The 20,371-nt window shown below is 42.2% G+C and overlaps 1 protein-coding gene across 1 annotated transcript in view; it reads left to right on the top strand.

Moving 5' to 3' along the window:
• The window catches only part of PSMD1 (proteasome 26S subunit, non-ATPase 1), a 68,362-nt gene that overhangs the window by 41,330 nt on the left and 6,661 nt on the right, over positions 1 to 20,371 (top strand). The window contains exons 17-21 of the mRNA XM_065844897.2: positions 3,613 to 3,727; positions 6,652 to 6,768; positions 12,994 to 13,096; positions 17,994 to 18,163; positions 19,841 to 19,933. Of these exons, the coding sequence (XP_065700969.1) occupies positions 3,613 to 3,727; positions 6,652 to 6,768; positions 12,994 to 13,096; positions 17,994 to 18,163; positions 19,841 to 19,933 (598 nt within the window). The remainder of the gene's footprint in view (positions 1 to 3,612; positions 3,728 to 6,651; positions 6,769 to 12,993; positions 13,097 to 17,993; positions 18,164 to 19,840; positions 19,934 to 20,371) is intronic.

A 20,371-nucleotide genomic window follows, 5' to 3' on the forward strand; every position in this document is an offset into this window, starting at 1 on the left:
GAGGAGCAGTTGAGCAATTTTCAGATGAAAATGAAGGAAATAATCAGGCTGTTGTTCTGTCATCATTTTGCTGTTGTAGTAAAATGTAATTGCAAAAGCAAACTGCTTGAGCAAAAGCAGTGTTAGGAAAAAAGGAAGGAACCAGTGCATTAAAGATAATTTGGTTTTAAAAAATAGACATTGCCTATCTTTCTAAGCTACACAGCCCCGTGTAGAGACATGCCTTAGGCTTAAAGGAGGAATTTTTGGATGGAATTACTGGACTGTGTTGTGGGAAGGTCAGATTAAGGGACTATGGTACATTGTTTCTCTCCTCAAAATACATTAAATATACTCCAGGTTTAGAATTTTGACTATGACTTTTAAGAGGGGGTGGAAATTGTGTCAGGGGATGAAACTTCTGCCCACTGAATCTCCAGATGTTGTTCTGGTATTTCATGTGATGTTATCTTCTATGTTTAACTTGTAGTAACGACCGATGTCCGTATTAGGACTAAGAGTAGCCTGTTGCTGAGTGTGACTTCTGATCAGCCATTAATCTTTTTTTAGTTGTGCTTTTAACGTTTTCTCATACTTTGCGACTTCTCTCCCTCTCCCACCGGAGGTTTCTCCTCAGTAACCACTTTGATGTAGTAATTTTTCTTTTGATCGCTTGACAGCGTTGTTTTTTGTGTTATTAATTTCATTAAGCACGGGTTGGGGTTTATATGGGCTGCCCTTTGGCAACAGCGTGTAGGACTTTGTCAAGTGTCTCAGCCATATAGCAAGCAAATGTTATTGCTTAAGCATTGGTGCCAGCGGGGCTCTTGAGCACTGAAGTCCTGTGCCTCTGATGAGCATTTTTCCAAGGCTTTTTAGCTTCCTCAACCCACTTGTGCTTTTGCCTTCTAGTTCTCCACTGAGTGGGAAGACACTTTTTGAAGATTGTGCCCTGGAGGAGACTCTGTTACTGGGGAAAGTGGTGGGACCTGTTAACTTCCATAGTGGATTTATGGAGGGCCCCCTTTCAAAATGTTTGACCGTTTTATGGATAGATTTGAGATAAAAACATTTAAGGCAATGGCCACAAGTAATGTAAATCTGGCTCAGAATTCCAGAATCAAATAGTACCCATTAATCTTGATTTTATAATAACAACTGTGTTGGAACTTCCGAACCATCAAACAGAAGGATGTGTCCAAGTTAATGATTCTATAAAATACAGCTTTCCGAACACAAATTTACTTATTAATGCTTCCAAGTGCATAATCACATCTTTGCCAGAAGATGTTTTCCTCTTCTTTGGCTCACAATCCACCTGTTTAATACTTGCTGAAGTAAAGAGAACACAAAGGTGTAAAGTCTTAGTGCAAGAGCTGAAGGGTTCTGTGCAGCTGCATGCTTGGGCTCATTTATTTTAGCATTTGTGACTTCTCATCTCCAATTCAGCTCATTTTTTAAAAACATTGTCAGCATCCAAGCTGTTATTTGAGCAAGAGACTGACAGGTAGTTTCAAATGTGTCTTTTAGTTTATAGTCTTCACTTGTACTGCTCACTTGAAGGACAGAACTGTTTGATTTCCCAGTTATTCCGCCTTTCTTAACATTTATCACCATGGCTGTGGAGTTTCCAGCAACTTTGTGTTTATTGCATGTATTTTTTTCCTGCTGTTTGGCCTTTTTGTTAAGGCGGTGGTAGTGGATGGGATTCTTTCCGCATGCGGGTGTTTTAGGACAACTCCTAAAGAAAGAAACGAGTTTGAGGTCGAAGGTTTGGGTCCTGGCTGTTACTGCTGAGGGGTTGAGGAGCCTCTTGGTGCCCTCAGTGATGGTCGAGGGGACCGGAGCCTGTGCGGTGGTGCTGCCTGTCTGCCAGAAACAGGAGCAGGAGAGAGAGCTGGAAAGAAGAGCTTAGGACTGGTTATCACAGGACACTATGGGAAAGAGTTGAAGAGGGAAGACATAATAGCTAAATAGAAATTAACAGATTTTGTATGTAGAGTATAACTGAAGGACAAGTACGTGGTTATGTGAGCACGTCTTCTGTCCCCATTCGCCGTGAAAGAAGAAAATGAATTTGATTATTGCTTAAGGTCTTTTTACTTCTGTTTTCTATCATTCAGGTATTCCCTTAAATAAAACCAATGCTGGAGCATATGCTATAGTGTTTTTTGCTGATTCTTGAGCTGTTGAGTACATCGACACTTAGCGATCCTGCATGATGCTGGATTTCCTGTGTACAACAGGAGCTGCCACCACCCTCCATCTCTCAGTATAGCAAACCTAAGAAGGGAAGCTAAAACTAAGGTGTTCTTTGCTCTTCCTTTGTACGTTTCAGTCTGAAATCAGTTTGTCGTTGAAGTAAATGGCTTGCAAGGCTGCTTTTAGGATTGTGAATGTGACAACTAAAAAGCTAGCCTGCGCTGCAAGACATAGAGAGATGGAGTGGAAACCAGATGATGAGCACTTTGAAAACAGACATAATTAAATCACTTGCAATTTATAGTTTCCCATTTTTCTTCTTCATGAGCATGTACTTGCCAACCATATTCCTGCATTCCTGTTGTGTTTATGGTGTCCTGAGATTGGGTAAATTTAGCAGATTAGCTGTGATGAATGTGTGTGTGAGTTCAGAATGCAGAGAGGCTTATTTTACAAACAACGTTGCACTGGCTGCATTAGAAATGCTGAAATTGGCAGTGTACGGTATTATGGAGTGGTTTGTATTGTATCAGAATTAACAAAGGGATAAATATGACTCTGAAGACAGGAGGGAAATTAATATATCCACACCTGCATGTGAGATCTGCCCTACTTCAGAAATACTCAAAATTCACAAGACTGGTTGCACTAGCAACATCACAAGACTGTTTGCATTAGCAACACATGCTTCTTGCCATAGGAAATTATGGGGTTCCTTTCCTCTGAGCACTGGGCTACAAGTTCTGTTTCTATAATGACCAACAGGATGCTGGTTCCCAGCTGGGGAGGCGTGGAACATATACTCTCGGATCTCTTAAAAGGCAGCAACATCACAGCATGATATTGTAAGGAGACATTGCTGATAAACTGGCTGGAAATGTGTATTTTATCAGTATTTCCTTGCGTGCTTTGGTTTACAGCTGTAGGTGGGGGCGAGGAGGAGTTGGCAGAAGCAGTGATTGCAAAAGGGAGTTTGGGACCCACCGACATTGAAGGTGATTGAACACTGGAGTTGGGTTGTGTGTCTGCTGATGAGAAATTCAGTACTGTGTCTCTCATGGAGAGCAAACCGCTGATAGTGGAAAGTCTGTCACAACCGCATGATTTCTAGAGATAAAGACCTCAGTCTCAATAGATGCGCCATTCTGCTGGGTAATCTGTTAAAGGCAGAAAATGTGGAATAAAAAGGAAGATTTTAATAGTGGGAACTGTGTGTGATATCTGCAGCGTTTGGGAAGTTTATTCATTTGTGCACCTCACTGTTTTCATCTCCGTCCATTTGTTCCATCCTTCTGGTTACATTTTGAAAAAGGCAAAACACACAATGTGGAAGGACACGTTTAGATTTTCCAGTATGAACAGAGTGAGGTCTCCATATTTTGAAGAACAATGATTCTGACATTCTTTTTTTCTATTTTAACCTCTCTTCAGGACTCCTGAGCAGTGTCCAAGCGTGGTTTCTTTGCTGTCAGAGAGCTACAATCCCCATGTGCGTTATGGGGCTGCCATGGCTTTGGGTATCTGCTGTGCAGGCACTGGAAACAAGGTGAGCACCAGAAGGCATCTGCTGCCAGGACGGTTTGATTTCTCCTTCCGCAGACACATTTGCGCAGAAACATCACACACAGAGATCAGATTTCTCACACACGCAGTTAGCCAGCTGGACCAGGGCACTGCTTTAGATTCCTGAACTGTCCTGGGCACAGAGATTCTTTTCCTGCTTGTGCAGAACAGATAAAGTAGAAGAATGTTTCATACATTATTGCCACATTCTTGGAATTTTGTCTTCAAAGCTTTTCTTAGAGTTTTCTTACTGTCAACGTGCCACGGAACTTTAAATGTATGCTCAGAATGTCAAAATCAATACTCCTTTGCCCTTGGAGTGGATCTTTTACAGATTGCTTTAGCGGGGAGCAAGGGAGTGCCAGTGACAGGAAAACAGCAGGTGTTTTGCATAATTTCTAGCTCCTTTCTTCTTTTCTGCGATACCAAATTCATGGAAGATCTCTGTAATAAAACCAAGAGCAATGAAATTTAATGAATGTTACTGTAGTTCCAGCTGTACAGTTCAGAGCCAGTAAATTTTATTATTGCTTTCTGAATGTCAGTGAAGGATAAGTATCACAGATGATAGCAGGGACCTTTTAGAGTAGAAGGATTCCCGCTTCTGCTGTGGAAGTGGGTGCTCAGTGGAGCAAGCAGCAAGTAAGCTTGGGATGAGCAGTTTCTGCTTCATCCACTTGTGTGTATAATCTGTACAGGTATGGAATCACAGTTCCAAAACTGGTGCACAGGCTGTGCACGTGGAAGCCATATTTCATGCTTCTGAGCCTTTGGTAAATCTCATGCTTATCTGTGTCGTTCCTTCATATGCTGACATTAAGCACTTGTTCTGTGGCTCTTGCACATGAGCGTTCCCCAGCATGTCCCTTGTGTTGTGAAGAGCTCAGATGCTGAGGTGCTCTGCCTGCTGGCTTTAGTATCTGAAGCGTGCAGCCTTGAAAGCAAACCCAAAGCCCTATTTTTATCCAGGTTGCTTTATTGTCAAGCAGAAGGTGGAATCAAGGAGCTAATTATTTTTAACCTGCTGCGTCTAACAATTTGATTTAAGTGGAAATGTTTTTAGTCACACAAAGAAGTCTGTTTTATTTCCAGATACGTTGTGTGATAAAGACCTAAACCATCTGATTATATGTAGACATGTCTCCCAGAGCTTATATTAATGGGTTTTGAAGGCACAAATATATTCAGCTTTGGAGATGGGAACGTTCAGCTCTTTGTCATAGCGGATGTTCCATAGATGGTGTTGAAGGAGTGAGTCACCTTCAGGTGGAGAAGCACGGCCCTCAAGACAGCTCAGTTGGCCAAAGCAGTCTAAGCGAAGGCATGATGTTATTCTAGAATAGTGTTTTGTGTAAGATCAACTGCTTTTTAAAAGCCTCACCCTGACAGAAGTAACACCCTGAGGTGTCTGTGCTGCGAGACTCATGCACTCAGTTGCATTTGCTCATGTCCTCAGTTTAAGTGTGGACAAGCAAGAGCTCAGTACAAGAGATTGCTGAGTGATTCTGTCTGACTTCTGGAATCAGAAGATCACATAATAGATGAAAAGCTCTTGAGTGTCTTGGAGTGGATGGCTGTTACCTCTCCAGTTCGTAGGAGTATCTAACAGCTTGCTTCAGAGTGCTTTTAGCCCCTGTGTTGCCACTGGCCAAATTTATCTGTGCAACCCATGGCTGTACAAACTGCTGTCTGAGGTTTACTCTGCTTAGATCTGAAGAGTGAGGCTGCTGCAGGCTGGCTCAGCCCACCGACAACTTGCTGCCGTTGAAATGAGTCGTCTTGGTCCTTCCTAGCACCTTTTGCTCTCTCTCATGTCCAGCTCCCTAATGCGCAGATTCAGACACAAGCTCGCAGAATGCTGACCCAGATAATGGCAGAAAAAAAGTTGAGTTATTGAGCTGGAAAAGCTCACTGAATGGTGAGGCAAGGACTGCAGCTAGCACAGGAAAATTGAGGAAGGAGAGGAATCTGATTTTAATTCTGTGAGTTTAGATGAGCTCAGTTGTCCTGTGTAACGTGCACTGAGGACTTGCATGGTTAGAAATTAATTGCGTCCATCATAATTCTATGTTTATTTAAGTCACGGCTTGTAAAGTGGCAGAACTGTAAATGGAGATTTAGTCTGAGATACCTGGAAGTTGCACATGCTGGTCTCGAGTTCAGCTAAGCAGCATTTATTACAATAAACTCTCTCACAGCTTTTTATAACCAATAACTGCAGCAGTGCTTATTGGTAGGTCGCAGTGGATCATGTTCCTGTTGCTCTTAGCTGAGAAATTACTGAATTCGAAGAAACAATAGAGTGTTTCAAAATGTTTAGTAACTTAGATGTACTATATGGGTGCTTGGAGGCAGCCTCACTTGGTGTAGGTTTGAAATGAATGCTTTTGTGTCATGCTAAATGTTACAGGTTCTAACAATAAAGTGTAAGGACAAGAATTTGGGGCCTGGATTGTTTTACTATCTCAGTTTATAACCTCCAACATATTGTTTCGTATCTCTGGTTCATTTATTCCTTAAGCAGAAGATGAAGATAACACTGTATTTTGTTGGGAAGAATAGCAAAGAAAATATACAAGTAATTTATGTGTACTATTAAAGACAGGTCAGTAGTTCTGATGTGCTGAATGCTTCTGTTGCTTACAACAGCTGTTGTGTATCTGTTGCCCTATTTCTGCAGGTAGATCTCGTTCCACCCATCATTTGGTTTTGGGGGTCGTTTTCTTCCCAGTTGCTGAAAATCCGTGGAAAAAGATTTCTACTTCATTTACCAAGAATGGACAAAATATGTTAAAAAGTATATTTGAGAGTATCAATCTGATAACCTTGCATTAGAGTACTGAATCCTAGGAAACTGAAAATAGTAGTATTAACTTTGTGACTGCTCATTTCTTTTTTTTTTTCTAGGAAGCAATTAATTTGCTTGAGCCAATGACAAACGATCCCGTGAACTATGTACGTCAGGGTGCTCTGATTGCATCTGCCCTAATCATGATCCAGCAGACTGAGATTACCTGCCCAAAGGTAACATGGTGTACCCTGCATAGTGGTGTGGTTGGCGAAAAATGGTCTTGGATGCCAGATCTTTCGTGCTTGGCAAGAGAGCGTGGGTGGCTTGGGAAGAGCCAGACCTGGATGCCCCGCAGGAAGCTCCTGCGTGGATCAGCACTTTGCAATGAGGGAGCAATGGATGCTGATAGAAACACGCCTGGTAGACGGCGGCATTTTAACTCTTCTTGCTCTTTCTTAAAAGGTCTAAAAGCATCTTGTAATGAAATGGAAGTGACTGTATTCCACCAGCACACACTGATGCCTGTATGCGCAGATTTTTGTGAACACTTACTTAGCAAATAGTGTAGAGTCTTACATCTGGGTAGGAACAACCCCAGGTTCCAGTATAAGTTGGGGAATGATCTATTAGAGAGCAGTCTAGGGGAAAGGGACCTTGGGGTCCTGGGGACAGCAGGGTGACCATGAGCCAGCACTGGGCCCTTGTGGCCAGGAAGGCCAATGGCATCCTGGCATGTATTAGAAGGGGGGTGGTTAATAGGTCGAGAGAGGTTCTCCTGCCCCTCTAATCTGCTGTGGTGAGACCACACCTGGAATATTGTGTCCAGTTGTGGCCTCTCAGTTCCAGAAGGACAGGGAACTGCTGGAGAGAGTCCAGCATAGGGCAACAAAGCTGATTAAGGGAGTGGAGCATCTCCCGTGTGAGTAAAGGCTGAGGGAGCTGGGGCTCTTTTGCTTGGAGGAGACTGAGGAGTGACCTCATTAATGTTTACAGGTATATAAAGGGTGAGTGTCAGGAGGATGGAGCCAGCCTCTTCTCGGTGACAACCAATGATAGGACAAGGGGCAATGGGTTCAAACTGGAACGCAAGAGGTTCCACTTAAATATGAGAAGAAACTTCTTCTCAGTGAGGGTGGCAGAGCCTGGCCCAGGCTGCCCAGGGAGGTTGTGGAGTCTCCTTCTCTGCAGCCATTCAAACCCGCCTGGACACCTTCCTGTGGAACCTCAGCTGGGTGTTCCTGCTCCGGTGGGGGGATTGCACTGGATGAGCTTTCCAGGTCCCTTCCAACCCCTGACACTCTGGGATTCTGGGATTCTGTGAAATAAGTTTTTTATGATAGTAAACTTAATTTAGGATGTGGTTGTAATGCAGGGAAGTCCTGCTATAACTGCATTTCTTTGGTAACTAGTCTTACACCTTTCAGATGAAACAGTTTCTGCTGTCACAACTGGCTTAGCGGCTTTACAGTAAATACATTTTTTAATGGAGTTTTTCTTTCTGCTCAGAAGGCAAAAAGGATTGCACATGCTGTGTTTAGCTTTTAAAAATAGATTGCACTGTGAGTATATGACAGATGATGATATGCAAACATTTGTACAGACTAAAAGTCGGCATTAATAGATGCTCTGAGGTTCCACATTTCATCTGCTCTGGTGAGTGCTGAGGCAGAGCTGTAGCTGGTACTTTACTACTCTGTCACATATGGGTGGCTTTTATTGATGTCAGTTTAGAAACTGAACTGTGGTAAAAACAGCCACTTTTTTACTGCATTTGGATGGGGAGAAAGGAAAAAAAAAACCTTCTTTGTCCAGTGGAAAATTTTACTTGGGAAAGTCAGCAAAGGAGATGCACAAATACAGGTGTTTGGGTATTTCCAAGTCACGGAACATGAAGTTTTACTGGCAGAAAGTTTGTTCCTTTGCATTCTTAAAAAATAATTTATGAAACGTTAGTTTTCACTGAGCAGAATCTGGGAGCATTGTTTATGTTATGAGAATTGTGGCACAACTGAATAAGCCATTGAACACTGAAGTTCTGTTGGATCCCTTCATCTTCCAAGATATGGTGGCTCTGTAATGTGAAACTGAATTATCTTTCTATGGAAAGAAAGTACTTGTTGTTTTTATCGTTTCTTCCTTGGCCAGGTGCTTGGAATGCCAGCCCTCAATACAGGAAATCAGGTTTAATCATTTATTGCTCCTTTAATGTTGGGCAATCCATATAGCTCTCTTGAGCCTCAGTTTCCCACCTGAAAGAAATACGGATTTTACTTTTCTTCTATGAAAGGACATTGTGAGAATAAATTAATTTTAATTTGCAAAGTACCATAATCCTTTTGGGATGAGAATGACAGCTCTGAATCGGTCAGACAGCTGAGACTGTTGTAGATTACTTGCTGAGTCCGTTGGGTTTTGAGCCCTTTTGAGATAAAAGGTGAAGTCATCTGTGTGTGCAGACAGGAGAACAGCCAGAAAAAATACAGATCATTTGAGGTGTGTAAATAAGTCAGATCTCTCTCCTGAAACAGGCCTGGTAACCTTGATTTCAGAAGTACGTGTAATACCCAGACTTGTTAAATGGGTGATTAAAATACTTGGCCAGGATGGGATGTGTATCGCCTGGGGTCAGGGGCTTATTTAAAAATGGGGAGAGGATCTGAAAAAGCTTTATGGCAAAGGCCTCTTTTGAGCCAAAACATGTGTGGCGTTACATAATGTAGATACAGATGCAGTTCTTTACCCGGTCATAGAAACACTGCAGATATTAAACAAACAAAACCCCTCCAAAAAAACTACAGATTATAAACTAATAATGAATCTCTGCAATAGTCTGCTAGTTTAGGAACTAAATACAGAATATATCAATTCTACTTCTTTTAACTCCCCAAATGTTAGAACCGCTGTAGTTTCTTGCGCAAAAGTAAAAGGAATATTTTGAGGAATATGTTACCAATTAAGTTATTTATTATCCATGGGAAAATTTTTTTGAGCTCTCTGCCAGTCTAAAGAAAAATTGTTTGACTCTGATGTGAAAGGGTAGAGCTCAGAAAAAAGCCATTTTTGGATTACAGTGACATATTTTGATGTGATCAGATTCCAAAATGGCACACTGGTGCCAAAGTGTCTGTCTAACCTGGTGTGTTCGCTGGATGAGCAGCGGGGCGGAGGGGCGGGATGGATTTCATATCCCACAAGCCATATTGGTGGTCTTGATGGGATTACAGAGACGCTGCGTTTTACATATCGTCATCACACTGCTGCTAAATATGCTGCTTTGCATGTGAGAGATGGTGATCTCCATAAAGGTTGTGGCTTATAGTCTGACCAACTGCTTCTTGTTATTTTTCACTTTTGTGTTTTCTGGGGTTTTGGTTTGTGGTTGGTTTTGGTTTTTATAGACTTTCTTGTTTGTGTGCTTTGGCTTAGAAAGACTTTAAATTCTCTGGTGATAATTTGTGATGAAGGTGGTAGCAAACAATACTCCTTAAGCAGATAGAGCAGTTCTGTGCTTTGTTTTACTTCCTGAGAGATTTTACATAAATTCTGTCTTAAGAATTTTCTGTTTCTTCCCTCCTTGTGCTTTAAAATCTGAGACATGGAGAATGGACAGTAATCTGCTCTTCAAACTGTTCTGGTAACGTGCTTGGCTTTACAGTTCATGTTCACGTGAGCACAATGAATAAGTGACCATGGAAATGCTCGTGGAAATGGCTCTGTTTCCCATAGGCTTTTCTGCTCAGCATCTGCTGCAGAACCATCAGTGCTGTTGCTGCCGGCTGCCTTCCCTTGGTACTGGTTGGGGTTGTAATTGCAAAGTGCGTTTAGCGCTGCCGCATCAATTTTTCATAGGCTAATAGGTCTGTTTAAAAAGTTTAAATGGGAAACAAGGCTTAAGAGCAATTTTTTTAATGATAAAAGTATTTACAGTTAATTGGAAAAAGGAAACTTTAGATTTTTCAGGAATAAAAAACTCGCTTCAGGGTTTTGAGTGGAGTGTTGCAAGGCTGAAATGCCAGCAATAAACAGAGATTTAACAATCAAACTATTGTGGTCTAAAAGCAACCATTTTTATCAGAGAGAATGCACATCTATGTATTTGAATCACCTTTCCTCTCTTGTTTCCTTTCTATTCATATTCCTCTTTATGCTCACTCTGTAGTTAAATAATTTAAACAGTTTAAATTTAAATAAAAAGTTTAGGAATTGTCATTATATGGAAGTTGCTTAAGTGCCAAAGGGAATAGGGAGTCTTGTGTAAAGCCGATTTGACCTCTTTGGAGTTGAAACGCAATTCCTCCATGTGCAGCCAGCGTGATTTTTCCTGACCCCTGTTGATACATTTAAGAACCATATTAGTGCAGGATATAGAACAGTAACAAGTTTATTTTGTGAAATGGAATCCTAAATTATAGATGTGATGAGATCATTGTAACAGAAATCAATGGCAACTTCATTATGTATTTGTGACCTGCAGGGCAATTAAGACAGCAATTTTGGAGACAACTCCATGTCTAACATCATGAATTGAATTTACTTTTCCCTGGTTTTGTGTTAGGATAGTCATCGTGGCAAAACGAGAAGATAATCAGCAAGGTCAGGGCTTTTCCTTCATCCTCCTTCGATCATCTTGACCTATTATCTTTAGGATACCATGGAAAAAAACAGGACCAGATTGCTTTTTCCCCCTTATTCTAGTAACATCTTTGCATTCCTTCATGTAGGCCCATTACTGTCAGATGCTTCTGCAGACTGGATGCTCTTTCAAGAGAGCCAGTGTACACAGAGTAACTTCAGCTCCTGAAGAAGATCAGTTGCACAAAACGGATTCCTAGATGCTCTTATTCTTAACAACTTGCGTTTGCAAAAAGCATCACGCACATCACCTGCCACTGTTGCCTTAGTTAACCGTTTAATTAAGTCTTATTCTTAAAAATCTCATGGGCTTCATGATGCACATAAATATTGACTGGGGGAGGGAGAAGTTATAAACAACTTGATAAATGACAACTGACGGCCCCTCGGGTTTGTGGTAGGAAGTGGTGCTGTATTATTCTTGGATCTTCAAGCCTGTGTTGCTTCCTCGGGGTTTCCAAGATTGCGCATTCAGCTTCATTTGGAATCGGCGGCATGCACTAATTATCAGAATGCTGTGTGTGTATTGTTGGTAAAGTTGACATGAGTCACTGCTGATGTTTTAGCGTTCCTCCTGGAAGTCGCCCAGATACATTTCTTGATAGCATTTCCAAATGCTATAAAATTGTTATGGTGCTTGAAGATTTCCAGGGAGCAACAGAGCCTGCGGGTTTCATAGCATATTAACTAAGCCTGTTCAGTAGTTTGGGATCTGCTCACTGCTGTGGTTTGCAGGAAAAATAGTAGCAGATTAAAGGGCTCTGCTAGACAAACTCCGGCAGATTTTGTTTCAACAGTTTTAGAAATTAAGCTGTCTGTTGATATTTTGCTCCATTCTGTAGGAGGCGAAGGCTCCAACAGCAAAGGCAGAACTGAGTTTTTGTCTGTACCACTCTTGCTTTCTCCAAAGAGATGGAGCAGCCGCTCCATGCCAGGACGATACCTCCCCGAACCGCTGCGGCTGCCCCAGCAGCAAGGAAGGTTTTACAGTTGGGACCTGGTCCCATCAAAAATCCGTTCTTGTGAAGCATTCGCTTTACAGGAGCAGCCTGAAAAAGCTATAAAATTAACTTGAGCTGTATTGTTGCTCCACTGTATATATTAAAAGACATACATTATTAATTAGTGATAAAGCCTTAGATATTGCTGAATGTGATACTGTTCTATCTCTTCAATGTGAACCAGTGAAAGATGAAGCTTTTTGAAGCAATGACAATAATATAAGCAAAAGTTTAGGTATTTCCCCTACTAATACACGCTTAAGATATTGTGGCGAGCATACCATGGCATAAACTGTTACTTTATTAAATATTTACATGAATGATTTTCACTTAAGAGGTAGGAGCGCAATAGCAAAATGTGCTGATGATGCACCATAGGAGCATTATCAATAGAGCAGAGATACCGTACAGGGAAAACCAAATAGGTTTTCAGCAGTAGGAATTGGAGGGAATTTAATAAGGTGCAGTGTCACGCACCTGAGAATGTACAGTAACTCTTGCTACAAACTCATCAGTCTTTTGTTCCAGGGACGCTCCAGAGGTTCTCAGGCTACTCCTATAAGACCTGCAAAATGTGGTTCAGAAATACATGTCCATCCTGTCTATTTTAAAATCGCTACATGGGTATCTTCAAGTGGGGAAAAACTCTGTAATTAATTATTTGTGGGATGACTTGTAACACCAGTGACTAAAGCTGATGAAAAGACAAATGTTGTCCTTGGATGCAGAAATCTAGGATGCTTCCATGAAAGACAAAATATTCAACTTATGCAGTCAGTTTTATAATCTCTCTTTTTTTCTTATTCTATTTATTTTTTTACCCAGGTCAGCCAGTTCAGACAGCTCTATTCCAAAGTGATCAATGATAAGCATGATGATGTTATGGCGAAGTTTGGAGCAATCCTGGCACAAGGCATTTTGGATGCAGGTAATTCCCCAAACACTTAAAGCAGTCAACATTTCTTAAACTTGTTTGGATACAATAGCTGTAATAGCAAATCTCATTTGGGAGATGAGGTGCTGGCTTTGTGCCTGTCATGTAATGGCAGCAAGAAATCTCAAATTTCAAGTAATTTTAGCTAATTAAAGAAATCCTATTTTGTAGTTTCAGCTTGTATGAGTGTGCTTGTTAGAAGAGACTCAACCCAGCCGTGGGGGCAGAATTCTTGTCCAGAGGTCTGGATTAATATGATCTTTTTGCTGTGTTTTGTCACCCTGAACGTTGATTTATAGCATAATAGGTTATTTTTTTATTTTTCAAAGTAAGTGCCTGCTCCAGAAATTTGAAAACCTTCTGGTATCCAGTCCTTGTATTTTGTGTTTTCTGTTAAAACTTGACATAACCAGTTCAATTATATATATATATATATATATATATATATATATATGTATTAAATATATTCTTAATAACGATGTTTTGCCTCTTTCCTGATTATTAAGAGGGAAGCGTAGTTAACTACATCAGTGTTACTTCAGGAAGACCCACTTAGTTTCACAGGCTACTTACCTTCTCCAGCTGAGGAGACATCATTTAATGATCGTCGATGAGTAAATATTGAGCCAAGGATTCTCGAAAGGAATGAGCCTTTCACAAGGGCCGAATTGCAGGGCCTATTAAGGAAGGTTTCTGTAAGTGAAGAGGACGGACAGTGTTTTGTTTTGAATTTCTCCTTCTGCTGGAGTTCAGGCTCGTGCAGTGCTGTGTGTCACTCGCACCCACCTCCCAAGTTTCCAGTTTCTCCCATCTGGTCTCTCATGCTGTGACCTTTTATTGCCGTGCACCCCCTTCCTCCCCGTGGCAGGCAGAAACAACCTGGTTTAAGGTTAGCCCTGAAGTCACGTAAGTAAAGAAGTCTCATACATTTGTCTCTGTGGCACGGCGTAAGCACAGCAGCGTGCACTGTGGTTACACGGTGTCTGTGTGAAATTATTACTACACCTTCCAGTTGTGTGGTGGGGGGAGAAAAACTTGGGGCTGCCCGCGCCAACCTCCGTGGAATTGTCCTTCAAACGCTCTTCTTGGTGGGCATGTGGCAGTCAGGCTGCCCCGTGCGGCGCGGGAGGAAGCAACAGGAACCACCTCCTCTGTCTTTCTTGCCTCCCCTCCTGGAGCTCAGACTGAGCGATATTCTTGGCACAATGCTGTCCCAATAACTTTCATCATTTCCATACTCGTACTGTGCCGCTGGGAAGGCAGAGCCCAGCTGGCTCGGAGATTTCTCTCCCTGTTTCAAATTCTTGCCTTTAAGACTAAATCATAAAAACCTTATTTGCTTCCCGTGTCACTAATGTATTGTATAATGACTTGAAAACCGGAAGCACCCACTTTGATGAAACTACATGTGAATTTGTGCCAACTTTAACCTCTTTATTTCTTGCCGAACAGCTGGGGGAAGGCTGTGCACTACCCTTTCTTAACCTACTGCTACTTTCATTAGAGCCTCTTAAAAGAATAAATTCTTTTTATCTCTCCCATACAACTACAAGTGCTTATCTGAAACAATGAGCTATAGAATTTAATTATCACTACCAGGAAGAAAAGGTTATTTATGTCATCTGCCACAGTTGGGACAATTGGGTTTGGGTTGTTTTTTTGTTGTTGTCGTTGGGGGTGGGGCAGAGAAAAGTATTTCATTAAAAGTACAAGATTAAAAGGATTTGATTAAAGGTACAAGATTTCCAGTGTGCAACTGGGAGGGGATGCACTGGAGGTGGGTTTTTCACTCTGACAATGATCAGTCATTAGACTGGTGGTGTCATGGAAGGAGCAGGGGACTTCAGGAGCACCGAAGCGGAAATGAAGAATTTGCTCATTTCCTAATTATTAGGCCCCAGCAGCTACATTTTTACTTCTTTAATAAAATAAGAAAAATGTAGACACTCAAAATTTAGCTTAGGTATTTTTTTTCCAAAAAAACCTCTGAACTTTCATAATATTCCCCTCCACGTACAAACATGCTCTCTTATTCCCGGCTGATGACTGCCTTTCTATTATTTGCTGGAGTATGGATTTGTAAGTGTGAGCTACAAAAGGGAGATACTGATCAAATTAGATGTCGGTGTTTTACCTGCTTGGAAACTGTTTTGCCCTCTGGACTCTAGGTATCTTCTCTGGTTCTTAATGCTAAATTTCTCAGTTGGTGAGAAAAAAGGAGGAGCTGCAGTTACTACACAAATATCTGTATAGTACATCTGGAAAATCCTCTCCTCAATATTTAGGAAAGGTTTGGGGGGTCAGTAGTGCAGGGGGTTGGGGACAGGATGTAGCAGAATGAAGCCAAGGAAGCTGTTGACAGCCTGGTGTGAACGGGCTGGATTCTCCACGGTTGTGAAGAAGAGGGATGGAAAAGTATCATCTGAATTAAAACGGAAAGAGTTGCCGGTTTCCTTGTTGCTGTCTCTCCAAACATGTATCTCACATGTTGTGTTACATTTTGAATGTTAAAGGCTTAAGTACAAAGTGTAAACTTAGATGCCTAAATCTGCTTTCTCACGTGTTGAATTTGGTGCCACTGTTTCCCGCCTTCCTCCTGCCTGTCGCTGCTCTTGGGCTCTTCATGTGAAGCTGGGTCTAACTCTGGTAGTTAGGGAAAAAAAGCCATTATGGTGTGCTAATGTTTTTGTCCATTAGGCAAGAGCTACCTTGTAGTTCATTGCTCGCTTTATCTGGGTTGTTGGCACATGCTGAAAGACACACTGCTGGCATTTTGATGGCTCATGCCATTGACTTTGCTGCTACTGCTAACAGTTCAGGTTGTCTTCGTTCACTGCATAGATCAAGTGAATTGTCTTTGCTGACAGCGAAAGAAACAGTATGATATTGTTTGAAAATGTGGTGCTGCCTGAGCCAGGGTTGGAAACTAATTTCCAAGATCCATGAAGCATCTTACCTAATGGTTATTGTCCTGGTGTGTTGACCTTGGCTATGCTGCCACCGTATTACCAAGTGCCACCATGACTATGTAAAGAGTGAGTTCATCCAAGTGTATAAGTCATCAGCATCTGCTTGCTGCAGTCCCCTCTCATTAACTGACATTAAACTTGGGCCAGCAAATCCTCCTAGCCTTCAGAATAGCCACCTGAATTCCAGCAAGCCTTGCCACAGTAGCGGTGTGAATTTTGGGAGATAGACCCTGTAGTACTGCCCAAGGAGCCCTTAACATTTTTCTCTTGTGTTTTTGGATTTTTTTTTTTCCGGGCATCATGTCACAGCTTTCATGCATCCAACCAGAGATCCAGGATGTGTTCCCTTCTGGATTGTCAGGGCTGCTGCTTAATCATGAAGATAAATCACAGTTGTGCAATATCGTGTCTTCCCACCTTTCCTGCTCCCTGCAGAGGGTGGGCTCTGTGTGGGTGTGAAGCAGCAGACAGGAGTAGCATGACAGTGTCTTTGGAATATGAAATCTGTTAGTCATCCAGGAAATTCCAGAGATTGGATAATAAATTTCTAAAGGTTAAAATAAATTCTGAAAATTAAAGTCCAGAAGTTTGATAAAGTCCTGCTAAGCTGCTTGTGCAACATTGAGTGGGCTGCTTGATCCAGAATATCTGCCGATTCCTGACCTGACCCTTGTACAGTGATGCAGTGAAGAAAAGTTCAAAGTAAAGATGGAGGAGAAGACCAGAAGTGTGAGTGTGCGATGTTTGACGTGTTTAAGGGTAGCATAAGACCTCAGGCAGTCCCTTCTTAGTGCTGTGGCAAAGTCAAGTACAAGGGTAGGAGATTGGTATTGGAGAAGATGAGAAGCAGAGCAGACCTAGCAGGAGTAAAAGATGAGACTGTATCATTGCCTTTCTTCAAAGAGAGTTCTCTAGTCAAACAGCAGGAGGTCTATTTGTACCACAGGAGGAGAAGCAAGGAGATTGTATGTATGCAGAGTATCCTACAGGAGAGCATCAAAATCCTCCGTCTTCCACTGCTTCTCCTGGGACTAACACAGACAGATACCTAAGATGACATTGTTGCTGCTTTCAGGACTTTCTTTAGTTTTGGCAGGAAAAATTAATTTTGCTTGTCTTCAGAACTCAGCTCATTGCTGCCTGGCCCTGTCAAGGTGGCTGTTTGTGCCAGAAGAATGTTGTGACAGAAGAATGCTGCTCCAACTTGGGATTTTCAGCTATAAAGTGTCCTGAGGTTGCAATGAGTGGGTGTTTGTATTTTAACAAAGTCAACCTTCCTGCACCTGGTCTTGTCAGCGGTAACGGACTTGTCTGGTGCCCTGTTCAACTCAGTTCACTGTGTTCATCAGAAGACTGGAGATCCGATTAACACTTTCTCACTCTGTCTGCAAGCCCAATCTTTCAATTTGATTTCTAACTGGACGTTTCTGCACTACATCAACGTATGGAGTTGTTTTGGTCTCTGCTTTGCAAGTACAAAGCTAAGACTTGGTTGTCTGGCAGAGATGTAATTTTGCTGCAAGGACTGCAGGAGTTTGTCTCTTTGCTGCTTAGACTGATAGCCTCTAGAAACAGCTTATGAAGTTGCTGCTGTTTACATTTTTTTCTACTGAGATGGTGTAGGATAAAAACCTAGGCGTATTTCTTCTGAATAAATGGTAGTTCAGGGAGGAAGACTCAAAAATAAATGTTTCTGTACACACTGCTTTAAATGCACTGTTTTCCTTGTGAGTCTTGTCTTGCAGATCATCTATATGCTATGTTTTAAAACTGCTTATGGCAAAGGTTTCCTTTTTTCTCCGCTCTCCCTGCCTTCTGCATTGTGCTTTCGTTTAACCTGTATCCTGACAAAATCAGCACTCAGGTGTCTTTGTGGAGTACAGAGGAACGCATTGAGTGATTTCATTTATGACTCTTTACAGGTGGCCATAACGTAACTATTTCACTGCAGTCGAGGACAGGACATACTCACATGCCTTCCGTGGTGGGCGTTCTGGTCTTCACCCAGTTCTGGTTCTGGTTCCCCCTGTCACACTTCTTGTCGCTGGCTTTCACCCCAACCTGTGTCATTGGTCTCAACAAGGATCTGAAGGTACGTCATGAGCAGAGAGGAGAGGAGGCACTGATGGCTGCTTGGAAGACTCGAGTGGTCTGGGAGGGCGTGCATGGATTTGTTGATTGACTTTGTGTGTCTGTGCTTGTTTGTGCCAGAAAAGGCTCTAACTGGAGGAAGTCTGACAAGCAGGCTTAAATTGGAGGTGGGAATAAGGACAAGAAAATGTAGAGAACAGGCTTTGACCTGACTTGGTAAGCTTCAAAGTAGCTTACAAAGAAAGGAACTCTAGTCAGTCTATGTGGGCAGAGACCAGCCCGTTATCTTTCCAGAAGATCAGGATTTTTGTTTTTTAAACTGTCACCTTCCCAAATATATAATAATATATTTTCCCCTAGGATATTTAGCAGTGGGAAAGCAGGATTTGTTTGGATTCCGTGGGGAGTAAAATTAAACCAAGCAGTCACGGGCACTGCACTTTTCATACCCCTCTACCAGCTGATCGGTTGTGGTGTGGTCCCTGCAAGCTGTGTACTGTGCTGGGGCTCCTGTGCTGGAGAACTGAGCTAGTAACTTCCACAAAAAGGCTCTGAATGTGGCAACCCAGGCACATGTAGCCCCCTCCTGTCACTGTTACAGGCTTATTCTGTGATGCGCAGAGCTCGCATTGGGCTGGGCTGCTCTGAGTCCTCCATGGGACTGAGCCAGCTTGCTGGATTGCAGCTTCTGGACCAGAACCTTTTGGCTCCATGTTGCTCTTCTCCACCTGTTTCAGGATGAGCATTGAGTTGATTTACACACAGCTCAAAGTTGTCACTCTGAAGAGAGGGGTTTCCATGAAAATGCCTTTTTTTCCCCCCTCTCTGTCCTGAATACATCACAGAGGCTGCATAGCTGGTTTTCTCTGTGCTCACGATGGGGACAGGCTCAGAACGTTTTTGGCTCCTTGGCTGAACTGCCATTTTGACCCCCTCTCCCCATCCCTTAGTTTCCAGGGAGCCCAAAAGGCTGTAGGTGAGGTTATGCTTTATAACTTACCTTGCACACTAAATGTATGTATGTAAATGTATGTAACGGCTGCACCACACCCACCTTGCATCCTCAGGGCAGTCCCTCTTCTTTTATTGCTCTGTGATGTGTCATAAAGGAAGAGAGCTGAGATACTGCAGAAATTAATTCAGTTTGAGAATATGGATTTGCTGGCCAAAGATGCTCTCTGCCCTTGCTTAATTAGCTGAGAGTACAACAATGTGTGAAATTGGTAAGCCACCCGCAAACTGTGCTGTCCTTTTGCAAGCAGTGGGTGTCAGGCAGTGCTTGGTTTGCCATAGCGTGCGCAGGCAGAGCAGATCTTCACTTAAATCTTAAACCAATTTTGTGGTAATACGAGCAGACGCAGCAACAACATCAAAACCACAAAAGCTTCGAAACTATGAAAACAGAGCATGGTGTGAATAGCGCGGAGTGCATGGAGAAGGCTGGGAGAACTTGCCAGAGTCAAATTATAGAATAATTAAATAACATTGTTCTAGTTGAACTGTTGGCACTGATAACAGTTTCTCAGCTTCCGGAGGGAGAGAAGGGGAAGCTTGTATTCTTTAGAGGATCTGTGTTTGTCTCTGCTGGAAGGAAAATGAAGCTAAAGTAATTACTCTGCTGTGGATTTTTTTCCCCTGTTTTTCTTGTCTCTAACCATTTTTTAACTGTTTATTGTAGATGCCAAAAGTCCAGTACAAGTCCAACTGTAAGCCGTCCACATTTGCCTACCCTCCACCTCTTGAGGTACCAAAGGAAAAGGAGAAAGAAAAGGTATTTAGGCAAGCTTTCTGTGTTCTAAAGACTAATCTCTTCTCCCTCCTAGTATAAACATTGACTTTGGTGGCACTAGCAGGGAATCTAAAGAGCAAAAGCAAAATTGGCAGGCACTATTGTCTCTGAAAGAGAATTCTAGCAATTTTTTCCTACTGTGCCTGGGTCTGTTGCTGATCGTGGCATAAAACTGCTGTGCTACTGAGTCGCTAAAACCTCCCTTGTCTCCAACGGTCAGGCAGAAGCATTGATTAATAAAACTGTTTTCCGTGCTCTACTGATTTGTATGTGTGTATCATCTTTGTGCAGCATCTAGCACAAAGGGCTCCTTGTTCATGACTTGGACTTCAAAATGCTACTGCAGTACAAGCATTGAGCGCATTACGTGTGGCACTTCTCAAATAGTCCCATAGGGAATGGCAGAAGTGTACCTGGGCC

This window comes from Patagioenas fasciata, chromosome 9, assembly GCF_037038585.1.
Source record: "Patagioenas fasciata isolate bPatFas1 chromosome 9, bPatFas1.hap1, whole genome shotgun sequence".
Taxonomy (NCBI): Eukaryota; Metazoa; Chordata; class Aves; order Columbiformes; family Columbidae; genus Patagioenas; species Patagioenas fasciata.